Source organism: Pleurodeles waltl, chromosome 8 (assembly GCF_031143425.1).
Source record: "Pleurodeles waltl isolate 20211129_DDA chromosome 8, aPleWal1.hap1.20221129, whole genome shotgun sequence".
Classification (NCBI taxonomy): Eukaryota; Metazoa; Chordata; class Amphibia; order Caudata; family Salamandridae; genus Pleurodeles; species Pleurodeles waltl.
In genome coordinates this window covers 510,332,311-510,349,379 of record NC_090447.1, presented here as the reverse complement: position 1 = coordinate 510,349,379, position 17,069 = coordinate 510,332,311, and the positions used below count along the sequence as shown (strand labels likewise).

The 17,069-nt window shown below is 44.3% G+C and overlaps 1 protein-coding gene across 2 annotated transcripts in view; it reads right to left on the bottom strand.

Annotated features, from left to right (window-relative positions):
- The window catches only part of LOC138250080 (E3 SUMO-protein ligase RanBP2-like), an 894,326-nt gene that overhangs the window by 185,276 nt on the left and 691,981 nt on the right, over positions 1 to 17,069 (bottom strand). For both annotated transcript variants that reach the window (XM_069204480.1, XM_069204481.1), the window contains exon 23: positions 11,043 to 11,233. In XM_069204480.1, coding sequence (XP_069060581.1) covers positions 11,043 to 11,233 — 191 coding nt within the window. The remainder of the gene's footprint in view (positions 1 to 11,042; positions 11,234 to 17,069) is intronic.

The following is a 17,069-nucleotide window of genomic DNA, read 5'->3' as shown; positions in this document are numbered from 1 at the left end:
AGAAACGGAATAAGAGGGAGAGGTGGGAAAGTGTAGGCAAATGTCCCTGACCAGTTCATGGATAGTGTTGCCCTTGGATAGAGGATGTGGGTACCTGGAGGCAAAGTTCTGGCATTTTGTGCTGTGGTTAAAAGATCTATTTGAGGTGTTCCCCACTTCCAGAAGTATTTTTGAAGGACATGTGGGTGGAGTTCCCATTCGAGGACTTATTGTTTCAATCTGCTGAGCAGGTCTGCAAAGTCATTTTCTGTTCCAGGGAGATACTCTGCCACTATGTGAGTGTGATGGTGGAGAGCCAATTTCCATATTGTCTGAGAGAGTTGTGACATTTGGAGTGACCGTGCCCACTCCCTGTTTTTGAAGGCAGTACATCGCAGTCATATTGGTGGTCATTCTGACCCTGGCGGTCTTTGACCGCCAGGGCGGAGGACCGCGGGAGCACCGCCGACAGGCCGGCGGTGCTCCAATGGGGATTCCGACCGCGGCGGTAAAGCCGCGGTCGGACCGGCACCACTGGCGGGCTCCCGCCAGTGTACCGCCGCCCCATTGAATCCTCCACGGCGGCGCAGCTTGCTGCACCGCCGCGGGGATTCCGACCCCCCCTACCGCCATCCAGATCCCGGCGGTCCGACCGCCGGGATCCGGATGGCGGTAGGGGGGGGTCGCGGGGCCCCTGGGGGCCCCTGCAGTGCCCATGCCACTGGCATGGGCATTGCAGGGGCCCCCGTAAGAGGGCCCCTACATGTATTTGAAATACGCGACGGGTGCAACTGCACCCGTCGCACAGCTTCCACTCCGCCGGCTCGATTCCGAGCCGGCTTCATCGTGGAAGCCTCTTTCCCGCTGGGCTGGCGGGCGGTCTGAAGGCGACCGCCCGCCAGCCCAGCGGGAAAGTCAGAATTACCGCCGCGGTCTTTCGACCGCGGAACGGTAATCTGACGGCGGGACTTTGGCGGGCGGCCTCCGCCGCCCGCCAAGGTCAGAATGAGGGCCATTGTGTGTTTACAACTTTGTGAGAGAGGTGATGAAGAAATGCTTTCAGGGCTAAAATACTGCCTGAAGCTCTAGGAAGTTTATGTGTAGAGATTGATGACGAGGATCCAAATGTCCCTGCACTGCGAGGTCTCAAAGGTGAGTGTCCCAGCCTGTGTGTAAGGCATCTGTTGTCAGAGTGATGTGAGGCACAGGGTTTAGAAAGGCTACCCTTTCAACAGGTTGGTGGTGTTCCACCATTGCAAGGAGCAGGGAGTATGGTGGTCTAACAAGACTAGATCTTCCCTGTGACCATGTGATTGAGCCCACTGACGAGACAAACTGCTGTAAAGGACGCATGTGGGGTCTGGCATAGGGAGCGATGGAAAAACAGGAGGCCATATTACCCAACATCACAGTCCTGACAGTGTATGATGAGTTTTTTCGAAACTGAGGGAGGAGAGACTAAAAGTTGTTAACAGAAGCTGGATTGGGGTATGCAGTTCCCAATTCTGCACCGAGTATAGCTCCTAGATGGGGCTTTATCTGGAGAGGTTGAAGGTGGGAATTGAGGAAGGCGAGTGTGAAACCTAAGTTGTGCAGAAGGTCCACTGTCATCTGAGTGCAGCATTGGCACTGTGACAACGTGCTGGCTTTGATGAGCCAGTCATCTAGGTAAGGGAATACATGTACGTTTTGTCTCCTGAGATGTGCTGCTACTACTGCTAAGCACTTTTTAAAGACCTTGGGAGCTGTGGTGACTCCGAAAGGAAGAACCATAAATTGGTAGTGTTTTCTCACAATCATGAAACAGATATCTGGGGTGTGCAGGGTGGATGGGCATATGGAAGTAGGCATCCTTGATATCTAGGACGGTCATGAAGTCACCCTGTTGTAAAAGGGGATAACGCTTTGAACAGTGACCAAGTTAAAGGGTTCTGAAAGAATGTGGTGGTTTAAGGGCCTTAGGTCCAGTATAGCCCTGAGAGAGCCGTCTTTTTTGGGAATGAAGTAAGGAGAATATACTCCTGCTCCATGGTATTGTAGCAGACCAGGCTAGATGGCTCCTTGGAGAAGAAGGGATTGTACCTCTTGTTTGAGAAGAAGGTGTTCTCAAGAGAGCCTGTGAAAGCACGGGGAATGTTTGGAGGAGTAATAATGAGCTCCAGGCAGTAACCATGCTGGATAATGGAGAGGACCAACCGGTCTGAAGTGATGTTGACCCATTGTGTATGGAAATTTTTAAGGCTTCCCTCGACAGGAGTGGAGTGGGGGGGAGACGTAGATAGTCACTGTTTAGATGTTGATGTAGAGGTGCAGGTGGTGGCACTCTTATCTCTACCTCATGCGTTGTTAGCTCCATAGGGGGAAACAACCGGAACGACTCCTCCGAAAACACAAAGTCGTGAAAAACGAAAGCGAAACAACGCTTTCGTTTTCCACGACTTCCTGGTTTTCGTACCTTAACCATGCATGTGTGAACCACGTACATGTGTGGTTAAGGTACAGAAGAAGGGAGTCGACATGGTGAAGGAGGTGGTAAGTTGGGCTGGGACTGGGGCTGTTTTTTTTGGGGGGTGGGGGGAGGGGTGATTAGGGTTTAGGGGGAGAGGGTCAGGGTTTAGGTTTAAGGGGTGCGTTGGGATGTTTAAGTTTTAGGTGCGGGTGGGGACTGGGTATTTTTTGTTTTTGGGGTGGGGGCTGGGGTGATTAGGGTTTTCAGGGTTTAGGTTTAAGGGGTAGGTTGGGGTGGTTTAGGTTTTAGGGGAGGGGGGTTGGGGTTGTGGTAATTTTGGAAGTGGGGGTTGGGGTAGTTGTGGGGATGGGGGGGCGCAGTAATTTTTGGGGATGGGGGGTAAGGGGGGAAGCATGCTGGAACGATGCATGATGATCACTAATGACTTCACCAGGAATGCGTTTACAACGAAAAATTGCTGTAAACACATTTGTGGTAAATGCATTAGTGATAAGAACAAGGTTGTTGTTCCGACCTCGTTGTTGAGCCATGGGTGCTTGAAGCTCTCTTGGTTGCGACATATAACCCTCCATAAGTGCCAATTTAAAAGTCTTGTGAGTATGAAAACTGGAAGGCTGCCTCGCCCAAGATGTGGAGGCCTCTAATGTCGGTGGTTTGTAACCACCTCTGAATGTGGGGCAACAGAAAGTACTTCTTTGGGAGGGGGGTTTGTACAGCTCCCATGGCCTTTGCAGTATCAGTGTCTTTTTTTCAGCTTCTCAAGGGTGGAGTCCACTTGCGGGCTGAAACAATGCTCCTTATCGAAGGGAATGTTTAGTACCACTTCTTGTACCTCAGATTTAAAACCTGAGCACCTAAGTCAGGCGTGTCTCCTTACTAGGACACAAGTATTGATACTACGTGCAGCAGTGTCTGCGGCATCCAGGGCACATCTGATGGGAGTTATTACTGACTGTCTGCCCTACTGTGACAATCTGTTGGAGCTCCTCCATCTCATCCCAGTGAGCCCAATCATATCTTGCAAGTAAGGCTTTTGATTTGGCAATGCACCTGTGATTGTCTGATTGCACGCCTATTCTTTTACCTGCTGCGTCAATCTTTTTGCTGTCCTTATCTGGGGGAGGAGAGTCACTGTGGCCCAACTACTGGGCTGTTTATGTGTAGTAGTAGCCACAACAGAATCTAGTGGGACCTGTGATCTTATGTATGGCGGATCAGAGGGAGCAGCTTTGAGTTTTCTGTCAACAATAAGGGTGATAACCGTAGAGCAGACTGGTTCCTAAAAAATGTCTGCATGACGAAGCATGTCAGGGAGCATGGGGAGGTAGGGAGGAACTGGATATCTCTAAGTGTGGACGTTAGGGTATCAAAAAGAAAGTCCTGTTCAATGGGGTCCCTGTAAGTTCAACATGGTGGAAGATGGCTGCTCGAGCATTCTCTGGTGGTGAAGGATGTGCAGTGTATAAGTCCAGATCTGTGGAGATCATGGGGTCCCTGTGTCTCACCCAAATCTTTCCCAGTGGATGAAGGGGAACCCTGTGGCGTTAAATCTCATGCAGTAGGAGAGGAAGGTGAATAAGAAGGTGAGGAGAGTGGAGTAGAGGTAGGTTGTGGTGGAGAAGGAAGAGGAAAAGGCTTGTGAATAGTGGTAGCCGTGTCCTTGGTCTTCTTTGGAGGTGGTGTGTACAGCCCCTCCTGAAAAGATAGTCTCCTACCTTTCTGGATGTGGAGGCAGCACTGACGTACAATCATGGTCTCCAAAATGGGTTCAACGGCAGATAGTATGGCCAAAGATTAGCTAGAGTCTTTCGGATTCGATGAGGTTGAATCCCTACTTTTTTAGACCACACTTTTCGGATGGTACCTTTTTGTTGGTACCGAAGGGGAGGTGGCGCTTGGCCTTCTCGGTGCAGAAGTGTTCGGTGCTGAGGTTAGAATGGAAATTGCCACGTTGTCTTGGACCGAAGATGTTGAGGTTGATGCTGAAGATGATGCCTTGGTCTTGGCAATTTTCAGTGACTTACAGGAAGGCAGGGCATCTGAGCCTGTTTTTTGGAGCCAGTCATGGCTTGGTGGCAGAGGCAGTCCGGCGACCTCGGTAAAGGGACTTTTTGAAGTGTTAGAAGGGTCAGGAGGGGCCACGGCACTCACAGGTTGCACCAATGTCATCTTGAGACTTTTGATATCCGACTGGATGATGGAGTGTCTCGGATAGAAAAGGCCTCCTCCTGATCTGGCTCCTTTTGGGCTTGCTCCTCCTGAAGATGTCTGGCGTGTCTTGTGGACTCTCCAGTCGGTGAGCTGTTCGGTCTCGAAGGGTCATTTTTGATCGGAAGGATCTGCAGGCATCAAAAGTGGCTTCTTGAAGGCTTGGGTAGAGGCACAGCTTACACACCAGATGTTGATCGGTGTGTGGGAATTTAGAGTGCACCGAGGACCAAAACGGCGTTAGTTCCATCAGCACAGCATACTGGTTGGTGCCATGCATTGAGGTAGGCCTCAACGGGCGAGGATGGCCTAGAGGGCTTTTGTTGGTTCCCGGACTAACAGTCAGACGAGCAAAAGAATGTGGTAAAACACGATTGACAACAATACTGTTGATAGAGTAAAGACAGACAAGAAAGTTTTGAAACCAGAGCAAGGGGTAAGATGGAGCAAGGAGACACGCATCCGAACCCGACAGAGGAGAGAAAACAATTTAACAAAGGAATTGATGCCCATTTGCAGTACGTATCACAGAGAAGGAGGAGTCACTCGATCCCGTAACTCGAAAGTGCTTCTTTGAATAAAAACAACATGCAACACTCCACACCCAACAATAGATGACAGGAGTATGCAGAGAATGTGTATCTACAGCCACCCATGCCATCAAACAAATCAGTTTTCTCCCTAAACACAAACCCTAATCCTCTGCTGAGAATAATCATTTCATTGTGTGTGAGAATGTTTCGATAAATTAAAAATGGGGGCCTTCATACTTTCTGAAGTATTCTTCCCCAGCAGTGTCAGTGTGCTCTGGCTTTCTACCATCTGTATGTCTGTATGCCTGTTTCCATGTTTGACTCTCCACTGGTTGATAGTTGGTACCCAACCATCTTTCTTCTTCCCCGCCCTCTGTCCCTCCCTCTCGGTCTCCCTCTGCTAGTGGCCAGGGATTCCTGTATGGAGCTTGGGCCTGCCTCTTGATCACCCGAGCTAAAAGAATAAAAGAAGAATTTGAGAAAGTGACTTCTGTTTTGCCTGGTTGCTAGGTGATTTATAAAAGTTGGATCTCAGGTAGGGATACACTCACTGTTTCAATATTTATTCTGCTCTTATCCTTGCATATCTTGCCGATTTTGTTTCTCACCTCCTATGCACCCAAGCACTATCATGCACACCACATTCAAACAGGTTGAATCTGGGGGCCCATCATGATAAACTATAAGAAATTCACTAGGGAGAATGATAGGCATCCCGCTCACTGGTGTGTATACCACAACACTACAAATGATTGATGGCAGTCCTGTACTCCCACTACTATAATCGGTTACCTCCAACCTTTAGTAATGTAATAGGCTGCTCATTGGACAGTAGTCATTTCCTTTAAAAAGAGAATCAAACCACTTCTGCAAAAGTCATTCTCGAGCGTATTGTTTTTAATGAATTTCATACCTATTTCACTTTTACCACATAGCCCAATCTACTGACAATATCACAGTTCTCGCAACTCCAGAGCTATGGGAACCAATATAGTACACTTCAATGGACTGAATGACTCAAACCTTACAAAAAAACTTGGGCTAAGTTCATATATAATCATTTTAATTTATTCTGGGACAGACTCACTAGCCCAGAACAATCTAAAACAAACTCATGTCCAAAATTACTGTATCTTTGGAGGAGCAGGCCCTTAGTTTCTTGGAATATCAGGTTTACAAATCAATTCACAAGTGAAGACATGACAGAGCTCCTGGCCTGAATGGGATCCCTTAAGCCCTATATAAAACTAGCCCCACATTTTGGGCAAAAGACAGTTTTCAACAGTACACTACAGTTAGAAACCATACCGGACTCATGGAAAGGTTCAAATGTTAACCCCATATTCAAGCAGGTGACCGAGAACAGCCAGAAAATTATCGTCTCATCACCCTGACACAGAGGCTAAACACTGTGCAGGCCTCCTATCAACAGAGTTAAATGGTTGGGCAGAAGGGAAAATATCATCCCCCCAAATCAAACCAGGTTCACAAAAGGTGGGGGTACGAATAATAATATCATGGAGCTATCAATCATAATAGATTAATTGAATTAAAAAAACGTGCCACCTCTGCTTTGTCGACTTCAAGGCCACATTTGATTGTGTCCAGGGTAATCTGCTCTGGCACAAACTGTTACTGTGGGGCGTTACATCACCTTTCTTCAGCACAATCCAAATGCCATATGCAGGTACATGGTCAAGAGTAAGAATTGGGGCTGGCTCCCACCTATCAAGAAAAATATATACCTCCTGGGGCCTCAAAAAAAGGCTTCGTTCTGGCACCTTACTTATTTAATCTTTTCCTGGTGATTCTGACTTCAGCCCTCTATAAGATAAATGCTAATGCCCCAAAGTTAGGGGACCTTCAAGCCTCTAATCTTTTATACACAGATGACGTGATTGTCCTCAGCTGAACGAAAGTTGGTTTACAATGCCTTATTACTTAGCCAACTACTCTGATAATAGTGGCATGACCATAAACCAAAAAAACTAAGAAGTAGTGAAAACAAAGCCTCGTAGACATAACCAATGGTACCTTCAAGATAATTTACTGGAACTAGTCAAAATATAGATATCTTGGGGTCCTGATTGACGATAAAGGCAGTTTCAACCAATACAGACAGGAGTTACAAAGGAAGGGCAGTGCATTAATTCTGGTATTTTGAACATTAAGAAGGTGGTGCTCGGCCCAACGCTTACTCCACTACAGAAGGTAACAGCAGCAAAACATGTCCCAAGTTTATCATATGGTAGCAAAGCCTTACGTGGCAGAGACGCTGTGACTGAACACAATTGTTGCGAAAACGTATAGGATCCTCTTTCATCTCCCTCCTAATGCATCCCAGGTACAGACTAGACTTGAGTTGAGTTTGGTCAAGTAAATTAACAACTAGCGATTGGGGCGTGTGTGTATAAAAGCCTGGAAACAATAACATCTACGTTGGGAAACCCATTATACTAAGCTCTCTGGTACGAAAAACAAAATAATCCAAGAGCTCTAGCTGATCACTATTTAAATACAGCGATTGATGACCTGGGAGTTTGATCATTATGGGACCTAACATTCTTGCTTGATGGCCTTTAAAAAAATAATAGGATAATTAAAAAGATCTGTGCCCTTGAATAAAAAGTCCTTAACCCACTGATCACATGACTGGACAGTCATTGATGACTATAAAATTCTAAAATCACAGCCATACTTGGACCCTGGGTGATCTGTGCAGTTAAAGGAGTAATTCATTAGATACCGGTTTGGCTTTCTCCCAGATCAAACTCATGCTGTTCCTTTGCTTTGGAACAAAGAGTTAAGCATATGTAGACTGAATCATGCAGCCAATGAGAATGTTGTCCATCTACTCTGTATCTGTCAGGCCCTCATGAGAATAGGAAGGAGTTTGTTGAGAGCATTATATAATCAACCAGGTATTTGTCCCTGCTGACATGCAGTTATCGCATGTTTTAATCTGACCGACGATGGTGAACTGCTGTTTTTCAAAAATTTTAAACCAAGCAGCAAATAAATTAGAGGAGAGTGATCCCCCAAAAAGGACACAGAAACTTCATATGTATGCATCCTTTTGCCAGTAATGTGCATTTACAGTCAGATGTTGTGGAAAAGGGTGCCTTAGCTTGCCCATAGCCCTCATCGCCATGCCCCCAAAGATGGTATATGCACAAGCATATTGACTCAGCCAGGATGGCCATCCCTGAGCCCCCTTAATAGGTAGCTACCAAGAAAAGCTTGTACAACTACATAGAGAATCTTTTCCTGTAATGTGACGTCTTTTTTTACTTAGATTTTAAAGTTTTGAATGTAACAAGTAATTACTTGGGAGAATGGAATATGCAAACTTTCATAACATCATTGCGCAGTGAACCTTACCTTTTATTCTCACTCTTACTGCATAACTGCGCAGTGCACTTTACCTTTTTATGAGCATTTTAGCAATTTATTAGTATTTACGGCTTTGCTAATAGGATCAGTTGGGTATGCTGTATTTTGACAGTTAATTCTTCAAGATGTTGTTAGTGTAATTATTTTAATTAACTATGCACCTATAAATAAACAAAGTTGAAACTTGTCCCTGTGTGTCACAAGGGAGGGTGCCAATGTGACAGTGTGTGGCCACCCGTCAGTGTGGGGTAGCATCAGGCTGCACTTGACTCCAGTGCAGCAATCGTCAATTTTTCAGTATGCATCTAGAGGAGGCTTTTATCATTGTGTTCAAAAACATGTCCCAACTTTTATCTGGTGCAGATTCCAGAGGGCATGGATTAAGTGGTTTCTTTGGCCTGGCACTTGGTCATGTTGGTTTGGCCAGCTAAAGTGGTGGGGTGTGTTGGAGTTCTGGTCTGCATTTTTGTGTGTGGTGCAGTGTTTTGTTCTAATGGAGATGCGAATGTTGCTTAATAAAGATGGGAAAGGTGTGAAAGGTTGCTTTGCTGTACCGATGTGGTAATGCAAGGTGGATGTCTGGGGACTCTGTATGAGTTCAGCTGTGATAACAGAATTTGTGTTGATGAGGTCAAGGGAGTTTTTAGTTGAAGTGAAATATGGTTAAACGTTCTGTTTTTGTCTTGTGCCCTGAAATGTGTAGACTTAAGGATGACATAGGAACCCTTTGTCAAAGGAAGCTGTTGCCCTGGCTTCCAAGGGACTGAGCGTCCTACATTACATGTCTTGTATACTATTGTATAGCTTCATTGTGACACATGGAGGAAGGGCATCATGTTCGAGGAGGTTGCAAGACATGCACATCTTGTACTGTGGTGTAATGTTAGTCACAACTCAGTTATTGTATAATTTCTTTGTTCGATATGAGGGGTGGGAGCCTCAAGTCCCGATCTATTGCAAAGTCTCTGTGACTGATATTTGCTATGTGTCTGCATGGGCATTGGAGAGTTTAACATGTTGTGGTTGGGTGAATGTGTAATCTAGATCTGTTGGAGATTGAGCAATTGTGAATGATAGCCTCTGTATTTGTGTGTAAAGGAGTAGTTGTTCTTTGCTTTGCTGTTAGTAAGAAAGGGATATGTGTAGTATCCTGTGTGTCCCCATGCCCTGTATGTCTGAGCTGATGTCTGGAATGCTGAGAATGAACAACGTAAAAGAATGTAGGTGTGTAGTGGAAGCTATGAGATAAGGAAAGCTGGAGGGAGAACGGGGACCTGAAAGGACCTACCTACTGTTGCTGTAACCTAAAGGCCTAACATGAACTTGCCTCCTCTATGAGTGGAGCCAGACTCCTGTATGAAGACCCTTCTTTCCAGCTATGACACAGACTTATTAATGTAGACAAAGAGTAGGTGTTCATCTGTCTAATTTCATTCTTGACAGTCAGCCAGTGGCATTAGCTCTTTTCAGATCTAAATCCAAAGCTCTCAATTGAAGTGTGCCTCAGTGGTCTCAACTTCGGCCCTTTCATTAATCATCTACATGGACCCTCCAGCCATCACCTGAGCCAGTTTCTATATCTACAGTGATGAAACCCAATTATCAGTGGGTTGTCCCATATCACAGAGATCTTCCATTCTGCTAGAAAGCGAATTAATGACCTATTGGCGAATGTCACAACACCTCAAAAAATCTACACTAAAACTGAGATTCTGATCATTTCTCAAGGCTTGATGCTTGCAGAAGACTCACACTGACCCTCTTATATGCTCCTCCCATACTCTTGCTTCAGTTGCCTGTAAAATGGATATTTAACATGACACTAACCCTGGGTACTTAGGCTGAAAAGGTAGCTAGTTCCTGTTTCTCTCAACTAAAGAGTTTGCATTCTACCTTCCTTTCCAAACAATTTGTAATTTCTGTGATCAACACCCTGGTCCACTCTAAGTTGGATTACGATTCTATTTAATTTGTTGCCAATAAAAAATGTAGAAATGACTACAGCTGATACACAACGCAGCTGCTCACTCACTTAGTGACATCCTAAAGAGAGATCATATTACACCCATTTAAAAATGGCTGTACTGGTTGGGTGATTTTAAAGGCAATGGCTATCATTCTTGATGATTATCTCTAAAGCTTGAACAGTTACCTTTGGAGACAGATTACTTTCTATTACTAGTGAGAAAAAGTGGACCTCTCAACCACTAACTCTGAACTGGTATTCCTCCTTGTTCCACTTTAGGTCACTATTAAATAGCACACATTTAATAAATCAATAATATTAACAGACAGTTGCTTTTGTTTGCATATTCAGCGCCATGAAACTGCAGTGTACGTACAGTTTCTAAATAACCATAACATAACTTGGGTCATTGGAAGATGTGACTGAGAAAGCAAAACATATTTGGTGCACATTTGGTACTTTCTCAGGAAGAAAAACAAAGAATTCATCTTACATCAGATCCTTTAATTTTTCTCACTTCAGTGTCAAAGTCTTCTTGAGGGTCCTTGTCCTCATCAGTATCAATACTTATGCCACAGAAAAATGTAGGTGGTAGCTTAAGGCTCTCAGCTTTTGACCTCTCTTCAGGGGTTGGTCGCTTTTCCCAAACCAAAATACACTCTTGTGATTCAGTATGTGCTGTATCTGGAAAAGCAGAACACAAGTAAAGCCAAAATTTCACAGTAAAAATGAACAGTCTTCTTTCAGGACTCGCACAAAACAGTGACGCTATATTGGAAAACACAACTGTTAAAACAATTCATATACTCAAATTGTACATGGAATCAAAAAGGAAACACAGCTCACAAGCAATCGTTTATAAATTATGAGTTCATAAGCTCCCTCTATTAGTTAACTTATCAAAGCTGAATTGGGTCAGAAAACGGCAAATGGGAGATTTAAAAGCATAATATCAGAGAAAGCATTTGTTTCCCTATCATTAGTTACAATTATAAAAACATGCCAGAATCACTATAAATACTGTACCTTCCAGTGTTAATGGAAAAAAAACACACAATTGTGGATGGAATTCAGAGTTATTACTGTTGAGTAGCAGTTCCTTACTCTTACATCTAGCTACCTTCCACTAGCCAACTATAGAAAGGTCAATATGGTCGTTATCCTGTTCCAGTAAGACATCATTAACTACCTTTAAGAGGATAGATTCCATCTCCATTCCTGAGTGCAAATATTGATACTTCTGATAGAGACAAAGATGAGAGCATTTGTACAGTTTGTAATAGCTGCGGGCTAATGTTTTTGGACTAAAAGCCCTTCCATTACCCTTTATCAACACCGATTCACTAAACCTCCCCACTGCAAAATCTTTTGTGTAGGAACATGGCTTTGTGCACGATATGCATGTGTGTTGGTAAAAAGGATCCCACTTTGGATTCAAAAGATTTGAAAAACAGTATAGTCATCCATTCAGAGATGGTTGCACCACAATCTGTTAATATGTGAAACCTCAGAACATCCTACTCATGATAAAGATCACTATATTGTACGTACTGAATATACATTGTTCCAGCATGTATACCACAGTAGCAAAAGAGTGCTATGTCTGAGCTTGTGCATTTTGGAGACTGTCTGGGGTATGTGTTTGGGTGGTCAGGGGAATATTGTTTGACATCACTCAGCTGGAAATTTGTCACAGCTTCTGGATTATGAGATTTACTGGTAAGCCCGGCAGGGTTATAAGAGCTTAATTTGTCATGCCAACTCACCAAACTCCACTTGTCTGTTACATTGAGTAATTGTGAGAGCCCCCTAAGACACACTGGGGAAGGGGACAGGACTCTGGAGGGATATATGTACCCCAGTATCTATGAGAAACAGAAAGGCTTAGGGATGTGGAATTTATTTAAATATCTATTTGTCCATGGGGACACATTACTTCACAAATCGAATTCTCCTGTAACAAAGACCACTTTTCCCTCTGTGACAACGCAATCTCTTTTTTTAAGAGCTCTAATAATAGCCTCACTGAATCTGCCAGGTCTCATAGGGTTTGAATATTAGCACTTCCCTTATACCACTATCTTTCTTTATTGGGGCAGGAGGCAGCAGTAAGCAATAGTTCCAAGGTTGAACTTCCTTTTTTAGTCTTTGTAAAACTTCTAACTAGAAAGTTTTAGAGGTAGTCGCCAACTCTTTTCTAATTTTTTCCCTTACTGAGAAAGGTTGGAAATTTACGCCTGAGAAGGGCAGAAGTAAAGCTTTGTACAGGGTTGGTGAAAAAGGTGACTGGAGGGAAAGTGGATCTATAAATACTCAATAGATTTGGCATGAACAAATATACAAATGCATATTTGTGATTGCTATAATGCAGTCACAAATATTTTCTAGGAGTAAGATTTCATGGCCTATTTTCTGTAAATACTTGAGAGTTCATGGCATGGCATTGCATAGCCACTCAGGTGTGAGATTTTGTTCTTTTGTTGTGTATAGTTTGTGGACGTAAAGTGTCAGGTGAAGGCCCAGTTAGATCGCTAAGGCATGGTCTGAGGCTATATACACAGATGGACAAATACTCCCTTCACCCACCCACCCACCAATTAACAAACAAAACCACGCAAACAACTTTCAAGGCACAAGCATACACACAGGTGTGCACGCACAAACTACACATCACATACAGTGTACCACCTGCACTACAAGTTGTGACATAAGACTCCTTTGCTATTGTACTCCTCGGTTTTCACTAAACAGCAAATTGTTGTGCACATGTCTGCAGGTGGAGAGACTTAACTGCTTTTCATCCAATGCGGTTTCATTTTAGCAAAACATTTGCTATTACACAAATGCGCACAACAATGTATCATCTAATTCATGAAAGACAATGCCAGTGATGATTCAGAGGATGAGTACTGGTAAAAGGTTACAAAAGAATTTGCAGCCCAAAACATTAGCCAGAAAGTACTTCAAACACTGGGCAAAATCTCTCAGATTTGTCACAATCAGAAGTATTGATACATTCACACAGAAATGGGGATAGAATCTATTACTCATGGACTGTTAAAGATTTCTGAATGGAATAGAATAAAAGTGGTGCTGTTGTCTCAATATCATTAGACCTGCCTTTGGCTGTACATCTGCTTTCTACATAGTACTGCTAGCACTTTTTTTTGGCTGACAGAGGACAACTCTGATCTGGTAAAAGTCTCTCTTGTCTACCTAGTCAGTAATCCTAGTCAGTGACACTACCACCTTGCTAATGACTTGGTTAGACCCTGGCCTCCAGAATCACGCATGACTAGGTACTTCACCTCTGCTTGTCAGTATGGGCCGAAGACATAACAACAGCCACAATCAGGAACTTAGAGACCATTTGCTTAAGGTACAAGAGCTGTGCAGCGATTACAATGCCTCCAGATACAATATGCACTGTCAACAATCCACAGTGAAAGTGATCTTTTTCACTCTTCAGGTACCAGAACGTTTGAAAAGGAGAATGCTCAATTCTGCCAGGAAACTGGGGAATACTTTGCCCCTTTGTATTAAATGTTTGGAACCTCTCTTTTTCAAATGCACTGAAATATATCCTATGTTTAGGCTTTGCTGTATGCTATAATGATTTACTCGAGTCAGGCCCACCAGCTCTAGCATGATCAAACAGCTGGTACTGTGCTTTATAAATCAAAGTATAAGTTTAATATAACATTGGAAACTAGGAAAATGAGTCCTGGAGTTGCCTTAGAGGTATCCTTGCTATTGCTATGCTGCCTGTCCCTCATACTCTGAACAAGAAAGAGAAGAAAAAGCACAATAGTGTTAGGATTCAGAAAAAAATTATTATTGAAAACCTCCTGGTGAAGAATGGACACTGCTTCAAGAAAGCGTCAAGTGAACAGCACCTGCAGAACTTAAGTGGAGGTGCCTTACAGATGTATCGAGAACCCTATGAGATGAACTTGAATAGGTTCTTAGGAAAAACTGCAGAAATCCTCTTGGGTATTAACAATTAGAAGAAGAAGTAGAAAACGCAGGCGACTGCTCGCCTCACAATAGTAATTTTGGAAGTAGAGATCCTTCCTTTGCACGCAAATAGGCCACAGATGGGTTGGGGAAGCTAAAATACTAAGAGGTCTTTTGCAACAGAACATCAAACCTCATCGAAAAACAAATTGTAAAAAGTCTCCTCTGACTAAGTAAAGAGGAGTAAAAGTGTAGGGAGGAAATTTTTCTTATTACTGTGACAATCTAAAGTATTTTACGAACAAACTGATTAACATGTCCTATGCACAACTTTAAGGTGGTTAAAAAAAAAAAAAAATGAACCTCGTAAAAAAACAGAGTAAAAAAGCTGCGCGAGCCTGAGATGTGACACCACCAGGCTGAGGGTCTCCTTGCAGTTATGGGTCCTAATGTCAGGGACTTTAACCCCCGCAGGTGTGGTAAGTGGGAGAGGTTAGGCGAAGGATACTCCACCATTTATACGGGGGCTAAGAAAACTCATCATCATGCCCAGAACCATTATCAGAACCTAAGCCACTTGCCCTTGTTCTCAGATCTATCTACAGCAGCTGATAGTACCCAAATACTGGAATCAAATGTACTGAAGCATACAAAGGCCAACCCTTCATGAAGCAAGTGCTTGAGTTTCATTAACATAAATAATTTTACATTTGAGTACCAAGGGAAAGAATCTGGGTTTAAGCTGAGGTCAGTGGTTCAGTATTGGTTGGGGACAAATTTGGGTAACAATATGGGCTGTTCTTTATTTTCTTTTAATAAATAGATGAAAGTATAAAGATACATCATGACAAGACGGCAGCACCTTCATATGCCACACTACAGGAGGTGAATGGTCCTCTTTTGAAGTTGAGACTAGTTAATAATAAATCAAGGAGAATTTCTCCCCTTATCTTAAATGTGGAGGATAAGGTTAAGTTACTTACCTGTAATCCTAGTTCTCTTCCAGGGGAACCTCCATAAAGTCATAAGCACTGAATATTTCTGCCTGTGTGTGTGTCACAGTTTACTCATCGCTTATGGCTCAGGCCAACTGGAACTGCAGGATGGTCTTGATCCTTGTAGGTCCTGCCTTGACCAAGGTAAGGGCGGCCCTTCTGGTAGACACGGTCCTGCTGACAATGGGACGTCAAAAGGCAGTCCCGTGCCCTCCAGAAGGAGTCCCAGAGGAAAAACCTGAAAGGGAAAAAGCCTCTATGACTGGAACTCCCTGGAACAGAGAATTAGCACAAGAAAAAGGTAAGTCTTCCAATAAAAAGAAAACAATAACTGGAAGAAACTGGAGCAGGTGAGGAAAAAGGCTGGAGGAAAAACAACTAGAGCGTGATCACCACCGAAGGAAGTGTTGCAGCGCAAAGAGAACAAGAATCCCACTCCAATATATACCCTAAAACAAGAAGTGACATACAGGAAGGTAAATGACGCCTTGTTGGATTGGGAAAAGGAATATAGGAGAAAATAGATGAAGACGCCATTTTAGAAAAGGAACCTAATGCATGCAGGAAAAGAGGTAGTAGAAGGGCATGCTGGGAGAAAGAAGAACGTGGCTCCTATCTGGAAGAACGAAGGATAGAAGAAAAGGAGAAATAAGAAAAAAGAAGACAGAGAAAACACCAGGTAAGTGAGGGGTGGGGGGAGGGCACCCACTTCTAATTTTGAGGGCATGCTGCACCCTGAACTTGCTGAGGCCCACTACCCAATCTAGGACCTTGTGCGAGATGAGGCCAGAAAAAGGGTCAGAGGTAAGCCATGCGGGCAGGAAAATGAACCGCGGCCCCAACCGCATCCCGAGCCAATCTTCCTGTTCCTGCTCTTTGAGGACAGAAACAGAGCCTGCTCTAGGTGGAGGTGCTTCATACCTCCCCCCTGCAAGAACTGCAATACCTGGCAGTGAGCCTCAAAGGCTCAGGCCTCATGTTACAGTGCCCCAGGGCACTCCAGCTAGTGGAGATGCGCCACCCCCCCCGGACAAAGCCCTACTTTGGGAAGCCAGTTCAGCAGGAAACTTAAGAAAAACAAGGAGGAGTGATCACTTCAGCTGGGACCACCCCTAAGGTGTCCAAAGCTGAAGTGACCCCCTCTGTGCAGAATCCTCCATCTTGGTTTGGAGGACAGGGACCAATAGGGATAGGAACATTGCCCCCTCCCCAAAGGGAGTGGACACAAGGAGGGTGTAGCCATCCTTAGGGACAGTAGCCATTGGCTACTGCCCTCTGAACACTAAAAAAAACCTAAATCCTGTATTTAATTGTTCCCTGAACCAAGCCAGTCAGATTCCTGACGACCTCAAGAAAAGAAGAAGGAATGCTGAGCTGAAAACCCCACAGAGAAGAGAAGGAGACAACAACTGACTCAGCCCCAGCCCTACCGGCCTGTCTCCTCCTTAAAAAAGCTGCAAAAGAAGAAGCAACGCTTTCTACAGGACCAGTGACCCCTGAAAAAGCCTCCAGGGGACTGCCTGCATCATGGAGGACCAAGAAACTCCTGTGGACAGCAGAGCAGTCCA